Source organism: Camelus bactrianus, chromosome 14 (assembly GCF_048773025.1).
Source record: "Camelus bactrianus isolate YW-2024 breed Bactrian camel chromosome 14, ASM4877302v1, whole genome shotgun sequence".
Classification (NCBI taxonomy): Eukaryota; Metazoa; Chordata; class Mammalia; order Artiodactyla; family Camelidae; genus Camelus; species Camelus bactrianus.
The window spans coordinates 5,349,096-5,365,473 of NC_133552.1; the positions used below are offsets into that span (position 1 = coordinate 5,349,096).

Sequence of the window (16,378 nt, forward strand, 5' to 3'; positions counted from 1 at the left end):
TACATTTGGGAGGACGTTGATACTGTAGGAATTTAAAGCCAGAAGTATATTCAATATCTTGTAGTAGCTTATGGTGAAAAAGAATATGAAAATGAATATGTGTATATTCATGTATGACTGAAGAATTATGCTGTACACCAGAAATTGACACAACATTGTAAACTGACTGTATCTCAATTTAAAAAAAAAAGATTAAATAGGAAGATGTAACAAAAAATAATAATTATAAAATAAAGTCAGAAGTCCCTGGAGCAGAGGCTATCAGAGGTGTGACTTGAACGTGACATTGAATAAAAGGTCACAGGAAGGGAGGGAAGGGTGTGTAAGCATCATCCCTGAGGCCCAATTAAAACTTTCCTCGGTTTTTAACTCTGACTTTGACCTAGACTGATTGATTGATTGATTGATTTCCCATTAGACATTTTCAAAGAGTAATCCTCTTGAAGAAAAAAAAAAAACAACAAAACTGCTCCAGTCTCTCTAAGCAGACCCAGAAGTGTAGGATGCTGGAAGGCGCTGGGCAGCTTTGTCTGCTGCTTTTTCCAGGTGTGGAGTCCTGCCCTTCGAGCCACATAAATAGAACATGTGAAGTCGCTGTTTTGGGGGGCGGGGTGGAACACCTAACGTGACCGATAACGGGTGGCTGCCTCTCAGCCCCTGGGGGAGGCTGTAAGAAGGCGCGCGCGGCCCGCTTGGGCTGCCGGTGTTTTCACAGCGCCCGTTCTTTCGTTCTAGGACACCCCAAGCAGAGGACGGCGGCCCCCCGCAACGGCTTCCCCCCGAAGCCGGACCCGCAGGCGCGCGAGGCCGAGCGGCAGCTGGCGCAGCGGCTGAGGGAGCGCTGCGAGCGGCAGGCGCGGCAGCTGGGCCTGGCGCGGGCCGAGCTGCGGAGGGCGGCGCGCGGCTTCGAGGCGCTCGCGGTGTCCACCCAGCTCTTCTCCGGGAAGGTGAGGCCGCGTCGGGGAGCGCGGACCGGGCGGGGCCGCGGAGGGGCTGCCCGCGCGTGTGTGCGTCTTGGCTTGGGTCTGGGCCTGGAGAACCGGTTTGATTCTCAGGTCGGACGGCACCTCCGAGCGCACCGTATGGTGACTCGGGAGCCCGGGGTAGACGTGCGTGTGACAGACATTGGTCTGGGAAGAATGATTCAGAACCTTGATCCTAAAAGGGAACATGATGTAAAAAAGACAGGAAAAGGTGGAAATGAACATTCTGAAGGGGAGGCCTTGGAAGCGAGTGGAGCATGTGACTGCTTGCTGCGTTTTAGACGTCAGATGGCCAGGTTCTGAAATTTCTGCTCTTTCAGCCCTAAGGGAGACAGGGCCTCAGTGCTGGTCCACTTTGGCTGGTGATGGGTCGCAAAAGGTGCCAGGCCCGGGTGACCTCAGGGCCACCCTCAGCACCAGGGGGCAGCACGCGGGGTCTGGGCGCCTGGGCTTCCTCGGTCTTCTGAAAACGCGGCGAGTCTTGGCATCCTCTCAGCCTGAGTGTCAGAGGCTCCTGACGCCGGATCTGTCACTGTCTGTGGTGGAGCTCAGCCTGCCCGCCTCTCGCCCTGGGAGGGAGGCTGGTGGAGCCCTGGCGCCTGACTTTGTGCGTTTGTGCTCCACCGCGAGGTCATCGGGTGTGTCTAGCGGGGAACAAGAACACTTACCTTTGAGGCTTAAATATTATGAATGAGCATATTAATAACCCATAAGGCATTTCGAGTTTCATGCATCTGGTATCTGTAAATGGGAGGAAGTGAAATGCTATATAAATGCTCCCAAACTAAGGAGATTAACTACATTTCTGGCTAAAGAAGAAAGTCAGAGGATGTCTGCTGCAGCATGTCCACTCATATTCTTTATCATCTGAACCTTAAAGTGTGGAGGACCCTCTGCCTTTTATGTTACCCTACAGCCTCCCCAGCCCACATTATAGAGGCCTGAGCTGTCTTGTTCTGTTGCTGTTCCCTTTTTTGCTTAAAGCTTTTAGACCAAAGAGCTAATTACCAAATTATTGTTGTGGTGAAAAACAAGACAAATAGATTTCAGATTTTACCAATAGTTTCAGCCTCTTCCCTAATCAAAATGTTAATGGGCAGAAGACCTAAACAGACATTTCTCCAAAGAAGACATTCAGATGGCCAACAGGCACATGAAAAGATGCTCAACAGAGCCAATTATTAGAGAAATGCAGATCAAAACTACACTGAGGCATCACCTCACACAAGTCAGAATGGCCATCATCAAAAAGTCTACAAACAATAAATGCTAGAGAGGGTGTGGAGAAAAGGGAACCCTCCTACACTGTTGGTAAGAATGTAAATTTGTACAGTCACTATGGAAAACAGTATGGAGTCCTCAAAAAACTAAAAATAGAGTTATCATATGATCCAGCAATCTCTTTCCTGGGCATATTTGCAGAAAAGGCAAAAGCTCTAGTTTGAAAAGATAACACGCACCCCAGTGTTCACAGCAGCACTGTTTACAGTAGCCAAGACACGGAAGCAACCTAAATGTCTATTGATAGTTAAATGGATAAAGAGAATGTGGTATATATATAAAATGGAGTACCACTCAACCATGAAAAAGAATGAAATAATGCCATTTGCAGCAACATGGATGGACATTCTAAGTGAAGTAAGTCAGACAGAAAGATAAATATCATTTGATATCACTTAAATGTGCAATCTAAGAACTATAATACAATATTATTTACAAAACAGAAACAGACTCACAAACATAGAAAAACCTATGATTACTAAGAGAGAAAGGGGAAATAGGGATAAATTAGAGATTTGGAATTAGCAGATACACACTACTATACATAAAATAGATAACAACAAGGACCTACTGTAGAGCACAGGGAACTATAGTCAGTATCTTGTAATGACCTCTAAAGGAAAAGAGTGAAAAAGAATATATGTATGTGTGTAACGGAATCACTTTGCTGTACACCTGGAACACTGTCAATCAACTACACTTCAGTTAAAAAATAAATAAATAAGTTCAAGTTATAACCAAAAAAAAAAAAAGTCAACACTAGTAATAAATGACCAGTTTGGATTTTACATCTTCCCTCTGGTCTAGTACCAGAGGAACCATTTGTGTCAACCTTGAACAGTGAGGTGCTGTGTTCCCACCCTGGTAAGAATTAAAATTACAAACACATTTTTGAGGTGCCCAAGGGGCTGGACTTGCCATGGTAAATACTGAACATTTTTCTTATTATAGAAAGAGTGGCATTTTTTTTGTTCTTTAGTTGGATGTATGTTTTCCACTGACTGTCGAGTCTTTAATAAAGAGAAGAAAGCAGGGTTTTGACTGCAGTTTGATGAGAACATTTACATTGTTACTCTGCCCGCTCTGGGGTTACCCCTTCCACACGTCATCCACAGTGCCGTAACAAATCCTTGATAAAGATGTCACGTGGGTAGATACGTCAGCAGACATCGACTTAACATATTGGTAACGTGCACTGTGTTTGCAAGTGGGGACTTTCGAACCCCTTTTATGGCATCGTGGCAGAGAAGAGAGTTCTTGAATTGAAGGTGCAGGTAGGTTCCCTGTAGTGATGTATTTCTGTGCCCCAGGAAAATTCCTGTTGACCCGTGGACAAGTTTTACTTCTCTGCAGCATACACATGGCTCTTAAATCAGAGGCCTAAAAGGGCCAGCCGGTGATTTGCAGGCATCTCCATCAGAGCTCCTTACTGACTGGAGCTGCTCTAGGCATGACATTTCAGCAAGGTGGGTGGTGGGCATGAGTTTCATTGTCTTTTCGGTAAATCACAACCGGGCAGTCCTCCCAAATGACCATGGCATTTCACCTCCTGCTCACAGTGTTGATTCCTCTGTCCTTCTGATCTCAACTTTCTCTCTACACAAACCCCAGAAGAAAAATTTGACTTTTCTTTAAGTCTGTAATTGAACATAAGTGCTTCCACTCAGGCTGGCATGTGGTTTAAGATGATTGATTTGAGAGTTTGCCAGGGATATCGAACCAGACCAGGAGGTGTGACATGAGTAGAGCACCAGGGGAAACAGAAGCCAAGCAGCCTGGGAACTTCCGATGGTGGAGCCCCCAGTACAAGGCCTCGTGATCGGAGATGCTCCACGTCACTCTTGTGGGAAGCCTGCGCATTCTTACTATATGTGAGAAATGGTCACAGCCAAGCCTGCCGGCTGTGCAGAGCGTGCCCTCCATAGCCAGCCTGAAAAGGCAGAATCTCTGCTCTTCTGCTTAGAAGACCCTGCTGGAACTCTACAGATTATCTTTTCTCTGCTGTAGCATGTTCGTCTGCAAAGCAGGGCATGGTGGAGAGAGAGTGCCATGCCAGCCAGGAGTCAGTCCACCTCCGCCTCCATCTCGCATGAGACTCTGAGTGAGTTACTGCCCCCCTTTGAGCCTCATCAGCATTACCAGTGGGACAGTACCCTTGCCCCGCTCCGCCTCCCGCTGCTGAGTCACCTCTGACCAGTTGTCTTTGAGTCTCAGTTGCCTCAATTTCAAATAGGATTGATAATAACGCTCCACAGAGTTATCGTGAGGATGCAGTGAATGCATGGGCAAAGGTACTCTGAATAAACATCCAATAAAGCATTCTTTTTGAGTACAAGGAAATCTGGCAGATATTCTACTTTCAAGCAGAGTGGATAAGACATAAGAGGAATGTAAAGCTAAAACACAGTACAGACTCCTCTTATTTCATTATACATAAAGGATTTGGTTTGGGGTGTACTTTAAGAATAGAAGTAATTTTCTAGTCCAGCTGTTCAGCTGCTGCTGTGTATTTTTTTCCAGAAGGTGCCGATGCCATTAAGCATGGGAAGGCACTAGAAAAAGGAATTAAGAGCCTAAATAAGAATCTTCCATTTCTGCCCAGGCTTCACAGCTCTTGGCATAGAGGCTGTGAAAGTCGTCAGCTGTGGTACAGCCTGAGCCCAGCGTCCGGGGATGCTAAGATGCCACATTTAGGTGCCAACACCAGCCTCACGCTTGTGCTGGTTCCCAGCGAGGCATGGTCCTCACCACAGGCCCGACAGCTTTGCTGAAATCCGTAAGCCCAGACCTCCGGGTGGTGTAGTAATAAGTGTGACTCTCGGGGACTCGCACTTCTCAGGGTCAAGTTGAATGATTCTGCTCTTTGCTGCCTTGTTCCCCTGGAACTGCTGCTCTTTAGCAGCCCCTGGTGGCCAGTCCAGGAAACGATCGAGAAGATGGGCCAGTTCTAAGCAGTGTGCCTCGCCCTGTAGCATCCAGTCTTACACAAGTGACATCAGAGGGTGTATTTATTTTCATTTTATTTTTAATCAGATTTATTATACGTATTCAATATTTTTTCCTATTGATTTGTTTCATTTTATCACTGACTTTACGTATGTGATAGATGATGGTTTTTAACTATTTTTTATTTATTATTAAATAGTTTAGGCATACAAGGCATGAAAATTAATGTCAAGCATTTGTGGACTTTCTAAGCTTAATAGAAATTAATAATGCATCAGCCTCCTTCTCCTCAAAGCGTGTATATATATGAATATGTATTTTTACTATGTGACCATTTATCACAAAAAATGTTTAATGCAGAAGTACAGAAAAAATAATACCCAAATACTCATCACTTATATTTAATACTTGCTAACACTCTTCCATATTTATGTTTTTGTTGTTAGTTTTGGGGTACACATTTTTAAATATAATTCATATATTTAGCTTCAACTTTTCATCTTCAATTCACCAAAGACAACATATTAGAAAGGGGTGGAGCCACAATACAAATGCAGGTCAGCCTGTATCCAACCTGTGTTTTCCCACAATATTTTGGTGCCTCCTCTCCCTCTCCCCCTCCCCCAGCCTTCAATGTTTCAATGTAGTTAAGGGGGAAAAAACTGTAATTGAGAAAAACCAAATGTGAAACAATAGTCTAAAAGTTGAGCACGTGCACAGAAGGCTAACAGAAAATGATCTAAGGTACTGTTCAGCTGGAAGCCATACAAAAGGGGTGTGCACAGGCCAAAGCCCATTTCTGTGAACAGGAAGAGAAGGGGGTGGCCAGAGCAGGACACTTGGAGGAGTGGAGATGGGGCCCTGGACAGGGTTTGGGTGAGTAAAGAGGAAGGGAAGAAACAGTGTGTGTGGGAAGGGGACGTTCACAGCCTGTTGTCTGCAGAGGGGTGTCCCCTCCCTAACTTTACGCTCTTGGTAAATCAGTTAATGATTTATGGGTGGAGATCGAGGGACTCAACTGTTCCTGGAAGTGCGATGGTTCCTCTATAAGAGACGGTGGCTTCTCTTGGTGGAGGTGGCCCAGATTCACCTTCCCTGCTCCGTAGCCCTTGTCTGGGTCCTTCTGTTCAGCAGGCTGTGTCTTAAAAGGGGAGGAGAGAAGAGACAGAAGTAGAAGCCTTTTGGAAAATAAATGCTTGCTTGCCTCAGCCGTTTAATCCATTCCGATTCTAAATGCAGGGAGCATCAGGAGGAAAGCCTGCCCTGGGGCTCCAAGAGCAGGAGAGAAGCCGTTGTGTCCAGCAGCCGGGGGCAGAGACGTTGCAGAGACGTCCCACTGGGGGGCGCTTCAGGGCAGTAATGACACCTGATCAAACTGAAAGCTGGTGGAGGGTATAGCTCAGTAGTGTGTGCCTAGCATGCACGAGGTCCTGGGTTCCATCTCCAGTACCTTCTCTAAAAAGAGATAAGTAAATAAACCTAATTACCTACCCCCCCCAAAATTTTAAAAAACAGAACTGAAAACAGTAAACTCTCTGTTGCTCCCTAAGTTCTAAAAATGTCCATTTAAGTATAGTGCTTTGTGCACCTCCCCTCCCCCTTTATAAACAATGCCCTGTGATTATCTTGTCTTCCCTAAATTTTACCTGAAATAACTAAAGCCTTAGAGAAGATGTGTGCACCCACGTTGGCATTTCGGACAGTTCTTCAGCATGTAACCTGGTGGGGAGTTGGTGAGGTAGTAACCCAACCATTCCAATGATGGTTGTTGTAAAAGAACAGCATGTGTCACAAAGTCAGTGTGACCACAGTGCCTTTTGGAAGAACCGTGAGTGCTTGCTTTTACTCTTGGGAGTTTAGCTTAAGGAAATGTTTAGCCTAAACCCCAAAGATCAAAATATTCCCAATATCAGGGGATAGAACCACCACCATCACCACCCCAGCTGTGCCAAACAGCTCTTTGAAATAATAATAACTTTTGGCCTGGGGGCCAATAATGAAAAACATCATGGTAGGTAGAAAATAAAACTTAAAATTGCAGAGTCTTAGCTTTTATGGAAGATCTCCAAGAGTGGGGCCTCATAAGACCCAATTTCATTGATGATGATATAAATTTCATAATAAGGTGATTAAGAATAGATACTTGGCTAAGGTAGAATCTAACAGCCCCTACTCAGTTCATCTTTCTTACACTTTATCATAAACGATTTGTCTTTCTTCTCTTTCTTTTCTTTCTTCCTTCCTTCCTTCCTTCCTTTTCTCTCTTTCTTCCTTCCTTCCTTTCTTTCTCTTCCTTTCTTTTCTCTGGGACCTGGGTTGGGAGCCAGTGGCGGGGAGGGGGGGGCTCATTGGGATTTAAGGGGGGGTACAAGCTGCTCCAGGTGACAAATGGTAAACCGTACCCACCTCAGCCTCTGCAGCTCCCAGGTGGAAATCACAAAACCATGGAACGTTAAGTTAGCTTAGGACTTTATAGTGTTCATAGCTCAGAAATGCTTACAAGAGGTCACGGGTTCTCTTTTTCAGTATCTTCTCTGGAACTGCACACTTTGTGCATCAGTGAACCCTCAAGGTTCAGGTGCGGTGGACCTGTAGGGATGGGCATTTTTCCTCCAAAATTATACTTTTTTCAAATATCACCTGTCCCTTTGGAGTCTCATCCCACATTCCAGGAGTATCCTCTGTCTCTCCCATCCTCTCAGGAGTTTCCGATGGGAGGAGTTGCTTTTTTCACAGTTGCTTAAGGCTTTGAATTTCTGCTTCTCTTAAATTAACTCAGCTTACGGGTCCTACCATTCTGCACGCAGCATCCCTCCACACCTGGCGTAGCCCTGCCCCCTTTGTTGATTTCCAAGACTCTTTGTGCTTTATGATGCTGGGGGCTCCATTAGGGATTTAAATTCGGGTCTGGAGGTCAGGAGAGAAAAAGGAAGCTCAAGGAAAGTAGACTTAGGAGTCATTTACTTAGAAGTGACATAAAAGGGATGAGACTGACAGGAGCATATGTACAGAGGAGGAAGGAGGACAGGACAGCACCTCTGTAGGGGCCAAGGAGGAGGAGAGGAAAAGAAAGAAAACACAGGCGATGCTGAGAAAGGTTGCTGAAAACAGGAGAGTCTTATCTCTAAGCAGCCAAACGAGGGAAGGATTTCTCAAGGTGGGAGTGATTTACAACAGCTGGTAGCAGACAGTGGATGACAAAGATACAGAATGAGGACATACCCTAGAGTTTGGCACTTTCAGAGGAGTATCTACAAACAGGTCGGGACCGCGAGATGCTCCTGGTTCCTTGGCAACCAAAGGCTGAGCAAAGTTTGGCCTCCCTCAGCCCACGGTGAAGCCAACACTTTTCCCCATGCGAAGTGGCAATGGTGACATCTACAGGGCATTGGCTGGAAATGAAAATCTGTGCCCCAGGAGAAGAGCGCTCGCCAAATAGTACCTTAAATTCCAGGGAGTTTCACAAAAAGCAAATGCTGCTTTTCTCCCCGCGTTCACTAAAGTAGGAACGGCAGGTCTGCCTGTTCCGCAGATGTAACTGAAACTAGGTGTGAAATGAAAAATCACACAACTGCTTTCATTTCTCATTCGATTCCTGACAGTCAAAGTACCAAGACAGCAAGAGTGAGATTTATGTCGCACACTGCAAGAAGTTTGTGTGTAATTCATGAAAGCAATTATGTATCGCACAAACCTAAGATTCAAACCATCCATATCTGTAATTCTGGAGAGAGTGAGGGCCCATCACTTCTACTCTACCAGGAACAGAAAGAGAACATTTAAAATTGAAAAGTGTTGAGATTCTGACATAGCAGTGTTCTCTTGAAAACAGAGAATTATCGTAAGGATGGTGCTGACAAAAGAGATGAGAGGTGGTGACATTTCTCAGATTTTTCTTCTATAGCATTTACCCAATATTTCTTCATTTTGAAAAAAAAGTCAGGCCGGAAATATATATTTATTTTCTAAGCATAAAGGAGAAGAGGGGGGAAAAGAAACAAAGAATAAATGCAATGAATGGAAAAGTTACAAAGTTATTAATCCAACTGTATCAATAATCTCATTAAATATGAGTGGTCTAAACACACTAATTAAAAGACAGAGATAGTCAGAAAGGATTTTTTTTTAACCCAACTGTATTTTGTCCACAAGAAATACAATTTAAATATAAAGACTCTTACAAAAGTAAAGGGATGGAGTAAGATAAATCATGTTAACACTAATCCAAAGAAAGTTGGAGTAGTTACACTGATTTCAGACAAAGCAGACTTTGAAACAAGGCAGATCATCAGAGATAAAGAGGGACACTACATTATGAACAAAGGGGTCAGTTCAAAAGGCGTGAAGAGCGTGAAGGTAGTTATTGATATTTTAGGCTGACTGGATCCAGTGCCTCTATGACCAGATAATGCTCAGTTGTTACAGTCCTGAGAACTTTGTTTTCATCTCAAAAGCCTGCTGAAATGCATCCAGGATTTAGGGGGAAAAATAATTGTAAATGCCTGATGTGTCCTGGGCATGGCTATGCCCTTTGTATTTTTTATGTCCGTTGTCTCATTTAATCCTCATACTAAGCTTTTGATGCAGGGGTTTGATGCCCATGTGATAGATAGCTCAGGTTGCTTTGATCAATAATACTTTGCTTATCATTTCATTCATCAGCTATTTAACAAGCACCCGCTAAGTCTCAGAATAATAAAGAAAATAAAAAATTGTTCTTGAAGATGTCCCTTCCAGAAAATCTCCAATATCCCAACTAGTCATTGCAAAGCATCTCATTTGGTCCTCTCAGCATTGCCAAAAGGCACACAGGCGAGCTCTTAGTACCTCCATTTCCCAGATCAGGAAACAGAGGCGGAAAAGTCCTTCCTGTCCTCAGGTCTGGTGGCTCGTAAGCCGTAGAACCGACACTCCAGCCTCTGCGTCTGGCGCTCCTGCTATTCTTCTATCCATGGTATTTTATTGACAAAGACATGAAATGACTTGTGGTGGTCAGAACGATCAAGAGGGGGGTTTTCCCCAGCAGCCTCGTAGCTGGATGAAGCCATGTGGAACATTTATTGCAGCCCCTGCCTGTGAGCAGGGCTGCATGGAAAGTGGCAGTCCCCCAGGTGCCATCGGGGTATTAACATGTGACCTTCCCTCCGGCAGTGTGAGTTTTTCTGCTTTGCTCCTCATCCCTGTGTCGGTCTAGCAACACCAACTGACCAAAATCTCCTTGCCAAATAGCATCTTGACCTTATACTTAGATGTCACACTTTGGTGACAGCCCATGGGGAACAGTGTTCAGTGGCTGCAGTGAAACACCGTGCCCTCCATTCAACAGTTGACGCCGTGTGTGAAGGAGGACTAGTACCTTACTGGTTTTTCTTGCCCTAAATTATCAAACCCTAGGCAACCAGTGTAGCTATGTTGAGATTAACTGTGAGGTTGGCCAGGAGCTCACTACTCTACCCAATTCCTGGGGACAGATGCCCACCCATGGAAGATAGCCCTCACTCCCCCGCACCCAGGACGAGCCATGAAACAGGAGGCTGTTGAGAGCCACACAAGGCTATGCTGCCCAACGAAAGTAAAGGCCTGAGTAATTTTTCAGAACTGAGGTCTTCAGAATATTTTCTTCTATCTGTATAGATTTTTTTTCTTTTTGGGAACTTAAGGTATATTATTGACAATGAGCAGCTCCTCATAATAGTCATTTCTTATGTGAAAACCCAACACACAAACTGAGCAAGGTCCCCAAGATGCCGGTTGGTTGAATTCTGGTCCTGGGTGAGACGGAGGAGCACATGCTCTCTCTCGCACTGATTGCAGCTGCAGCGCCCGGGCAGGGTGCACCGAGTAGCTGTTTGAGGACTCTGAAAAGTAATGTGTAGCCGGCAGATTGGAAAGAAGACCAGAACGGGCAGCATCACAGAACTGGTGGTGAATTTACAGGTGTTCCTTTCCAGCATTCCCTGGCCTGAGCTCAGTGCAGCTTGAAAGCTGGAAGTGGACACGGAGGTGTGGACAGAGGCATCTCCAGGAAGAGCCCTCTGTTTCTGGCTACGGGAGTGGGAAAGGGAACTCCTAGCACTCGGGGAGAGTTAAGTCCATCTTTTTCCTTTCCTCCATTTTCTCATACCCCAACTCACAAGTGGCCTTGTGGTCATGGCAGCCGTCGTGTTGGTGGCAGCAGCCTGCCAAAGCCAAACTCTAAGAGAGGAGAACTTTCCTCTCTGCTTGAAGATGCTGTGTCCCAAAAGGGGGAGGCAAACCCTGTTGCTTTTATTCTCTCTATTTTTCTGCCGTTTAGCCATGGATGTGAGCACAGCTATGAGATATGCACAGCAGAGTTGGGTTACTCATGTTCCAGCTTTCTGGCTGGAGGACCAGAAGAGGGAGCCCCCAGGGAACTGGAAAGAACTGCAAAGACTGGGGAAAGGGAGGAACTTGGGAAAGTGATCCCTTAAAATTGTTCTTGTGCCCCTGGGCTCACCCCTGAGCTCCATGTGTGTGAATCTCACCCTAACAGCATATGTAGACTCTGAGAACTGAACCACAGGATAGACCACTGCCCAGTGCCTGACTGGTCATTGCTGGATGGGGGGAGGGGGGCAGATCCTAACAGCACTTAAAAGACTTTGAAAATTGAGCTTATGCTGGAAACACAACTCACAGAGGACTGCATGGAACCATAGCCTGAACTCAACTTGATCAGCTGCTTGATATCAATTCTACTGAGATTTAAACAAGACCCAGGGTCATATAATGTAATATACAAAATGCCCAGGATCCAGTCCAAAATGACTTAGCATACAAAGCACAGGAAAAATCTCAACTTGTATGGGAAAAGCCAGCCGACAGACAGTAAATCCAGAATGACACAGATGTTAGATTTGTTTCTGATGAAGACATTGAATGCAGCTATTTTTAATGCTCCAAGAAGTAAGGCCAAGTACTTTTAAATTCAATGGAAGGATAGAAAATCTTTTCAAAGAAACAGAAGATATAAAAAATCAAATGGAAATTTTAGAAGTAAAAAAATATAATAACCAAAAAAAGAAGCTCACTGGATGGAGATGACAAAAAAGTCAATGGAGTTGAAGATAGAAACTGTCAAATCTGAACAGAAAGAAAGAATTATTAAAAAAAAAAAGCAGAAGAAGGAGAGACTCTGGGACCTGAGAGACAATATAAAAAGGTCTAATATTTCTGTCATAGGAGTCCCAGAAAAGGAGAATATTTTCAGGAAAGAAGTATTTGAAGAAATAATGACCAGAAACTTCCCAAATTTGGTGAATGACAGAAACCTACAGATTCAAGAATCTTAGTGAACCTCAAACAGGATAAGCCTGAAGAAATCCATGTCCAGATATGCTGTACTGTGATCACATGCTGAAGACTGAAAACAAAGAAAAATCATGAGAGCACTCAGAAAGAAATTACACATTATCTGGAAGGGAACAACAATTCAAATGACTACAGATTTTTCATCATAAACCGTGGAGGCCAGAAGACAATGGAACGTTTTCAAAGTGCTGGAAGAAAGCACCATCAACTTAGAATTCTAGATCCGTGAAAACATCCTTTGGAAATGGAGGTGAAGTAGACATTCTCAGATGAAAGGAAACTAAAAAGAATCCTTTGTCTGCAGATCTGTTCTCAAAGAACCATTAAAGGAAGCTCTCCAGACAGATGGGAAATGATACCACAAGGAAACTTGAACAGCAAGAATGAAGAGTGACAGAAACAGTAAATATCTGGGTATATAACAGACTATTCTTTTCCTGTTGAGTTCTTTAAAATATATTGAAAAGCTGGAAGCCAAAATTATAACATTGTCTGATAGGGTTTTCAGTGCATGGAGATGTGATTTATAAGATTACTACACAGGGAAGAGAGTACAGAGGGACCCATATGGCAGAGAGGCTTCTCCTTCCCACATGTGGTGGTAAAATATGATTTTAATTAGACTGTTAAAAGTTGAATTTTTTATATTATAATTCCCAAACCAGCAGCTAAAAAATTATGCAAAGAGATGCAATCAAAAGTGCGATAAGCAAATGACAAACTAATACTAATATGGCACAATTGGAAAATGAATTTATTCAATTTCTTGTAATAAGCTATAATGGAAAAGAATCTGAAAATATCTGTGTGTGTATATACATATATATACATATATATGTGTGTATATATATATGGAACTGAGTCAGTTTGCTGTACACCTGAAACTAACATTGTAAATCAACTACACCTTAAAAGAAAATATAATTAAAATGAAAAGTAACACTGAAAAATGTTCAAATAACCCAAGAGAAGTCCAGAAGGGGGAAACAGAAGAATAAAACCAGAGGGAAAAACAGAAAACAATAAAATGGTAGATTTAAATTCGAACATATCAACAGTCACATTAAATATAATGTACTAATTTAAGCCAGCAAACAGTGTCCCATGGGCCAAATCTGTTTCTGTAAATAAGGGTTTGTTGGAACACGGCCACATGCACCCCTTTTTGTCCCTCCTGGGGCTGCTTCCTCACTGCAACAGCAGAGTTGAGTAGTCAACAGACTACATAAGCCACAAAGTCCAAAATACTTATTATCTGGTCCTTTACAGAGAAAGTTTGCCAACCTTTGGTCTAAACACACCAGTGAAAAGATCAGGATTGTCAGAGTATGTATGGAACCATGGATTCAAAAAACGTGACCCAACTATCTGCTGTCAACAAGAATCCTGCTTAAAATCCAGAAAGATGTAGGTTAAAAGTAAAAAGGTATAACATGTGACCACGAATCAGAGGTAAGCCGAGTGGCTGTGTGGATATCGCACAAAGCAGACTTGGTTGACCGGGTGCAAGGCTCTCTCGCCCCAGCACGGCCGCGGAGCTCAGCCAGGACTCCTCGTCTCCACTTCACCCTGAAAAGCCCGAGAGACAGAAAAAGATTTGAAACGGGCAGTTAATCTGGGCAGAAATTAATCTCTAGCCTCCCGTCCTTCCTCAATTAGAGGGAATTTATCCAGGCTGGGAAGGGGGAAGAATGTTCCAGGAAAAGCTCGAGATCCAAGCTCAGTCGGCTTGAACCTGCTTCAGGCTGAGACCTAGAGGAGAGACTGAAACCCAGTGGAACTCTCATCACTTGGGGGGTCCCAGAGTAGTGGGGAGCCTGGCCTTGCTCAGCTCACTCGGCCTCCTGATGGTTAAGCCTCCCTGAGCTCCCTTTGGCCACAGTGGATTGAGGGTGGCAGAGCAGAGGCTCCCGGGAGCTTCAGAGGATGGAGGGCACCCCCGATACAAGATGAAACAGGGGACTCCAGTGGACGTGACAACCAGAAGCCACAGTGATGACACTGTGAGCACAGAGCCAGGGACCGCAGCCCTGAAGGCGTGGTTGTACACAGCCGCAGGTGTGGTGAGAGGCGACACTCAGAATCCTTCCAGGTGAGTCACAGCTCAAAGGCTGTCAGCCCAGGAGCGAGACGGAAGGAGAGCGGGAGGCCGCCCAGCCCCTGCCCGCACCGTGACCCGCTTGGAATCGAGCCGGGCGGTGTAGGAGGGAAGAAAACCCAGGGGCGGGGGCTTTGAACTGGAAAGTGGCTGACTCCTGTAAACATAAATTAACAAATGATGGGATTTAACTTTCATCTAAAAGCAACTAGTTTAGGTTTCCCTAAAAGTGAGGAAAATCAGAGGCTCCAGGTGGAGATTAAGGGCAGTCAGAGGATAAGAAAACTCGCTTGTGGCTACTTGGATTTTTGAAGTTGACATCTATAACACGGCTTTCAAAAAAAAAACAAAAACAAAAACTGAAAATAGGAAGAAACGGTGGTGTTAGTGTTTCTGACCGCTAGTGTGAAATAGCGGCTCTAGCAGCCGCCCTGGCCGTGAGACAGTCTCTTTTTGCAGATGGAAAATTGGAGCCCAGAGAGGCTAAGTAGCCGAGGCTGCACAGCACAGCCAGGACTTGAAGGCATCTAGCTCTCAACCTGTGCTCTTTCCCTTGCTTCTCACAACGAGAAGTAACACAAGGGTTACCGGTCGCTCAGATCCCGTGGTACCCTGTCCGGTGGCAGGAAGGTTGAGGGGTCATGCTGGCATCAGAGTGGTCAACGCCAGTCCTGACACTGAGCAGCTGGGAATCTCAGTGGACCCTGGAGAACAGTCTCAGACCACGAACTCACCCGTGGTCCAGTGGGTTTGTATTGTTATTTCAAGTGATACATACTAACACTTGCTTCATCTTTTTTAAAGATGGCAGAGTTTTAAGTGGGGAGTTCCCCAGAGAAAGGGGGCCTCCCCACCCCCTCTCATTTCTCCGTGGCTTGGATTTGGCATGGCCAGTGAGTTGTACTGTGTCGGTGGTCTTGATCTTTAACCTCTTTTTGCAATAGTCCAAGTTGTTCTGCTAGAAGAAGGAACACATGCACCCCGGGTGGTTCCCAGAGTGCCCTGCTTTTATCAGCAAAGAAGAAACAGGCCAGTTTGAGCTGCTACAGAGCAAATCCCTGGCTGGGAGGAGCTGTGACTGCCTGCTCTTGCATTCCTTCCTGGGAAAATCTACAGTGATTTTAGGAGGTTTGTGCATAAAGAGGGAAGAAAGAGGTCGAACAACCCAAATTAGAATCTGTTGCTGGCTAGAATCCTTCTTGCCACTGGGAATCTATAGCTGGGGTCCTCAAGGGGCAGATTTCCAGGCTTCTGCCCAGATATCTCCCCAGATACAGGTCCTGGAGTGGAAGCAAGAAGAAGTTCTGTGCCAGGAAAAAAAAATCTGGGGCATGTAAAGTAGACTAGCCAGAGTGAGGAGGCAGTTTGCATCTGTGGCAAGCAAAAAATGTCTAAAATTCCTAACACAGTGAAGCAAAAGGGTCTGATACTATGTAACCAGGCGCTGTAGTGCTTACAGCATATAACGTATTTACAGTGCAGAAAATAACCCGCAGGAGGCTGCGAGTTACGTAGAGGTGCTGGCAGTAAGAGGGACTCAGAGACCATTCATCTATGCTTGTTATTGGCTAACATTTATGTCCCTTACCACGTGCCAGGCACTTGGCAGGGGCTCAGTGCCCCTTGTCCCGTTTAGTTCTCACCACAGCCCTGTGGGTGGGCAATTTCGTGACATAGAGAGGAATCACTTTGCCTGAAGTCACAAAAGTGAGTCAGAGCCGGGCCGGGGTCTGAGGCA

The 16,378-nt window shown here is 45.0% G+C and overlaps 1 protein-coding gene across 3 annotated transcripts in view; it reads left to right on the top strand.

Annotated features, from left to right (window-relative positions):
• Positions 1 to 16,378, top strand: part of MTUS2 (microtubule associated scaffold protein 2) — a 410,974-nt gene that overhangs the window by 298,294 nt on the left and 96,302 nt on the right. For all 3 annotated transcript variants that reach the window (XM_074377989.1, XM_074377988.1, XM_074377990.1), the window contains exon 9: positions 736 to 947. In XM_074377989.1, the coding sequence (XP_074234090.1) occupies positions 736 to 947 (212 nt within the window). The remainder of the gene's footprint in view (positions 1 to 735; positions 948 to 16,378) is intronic.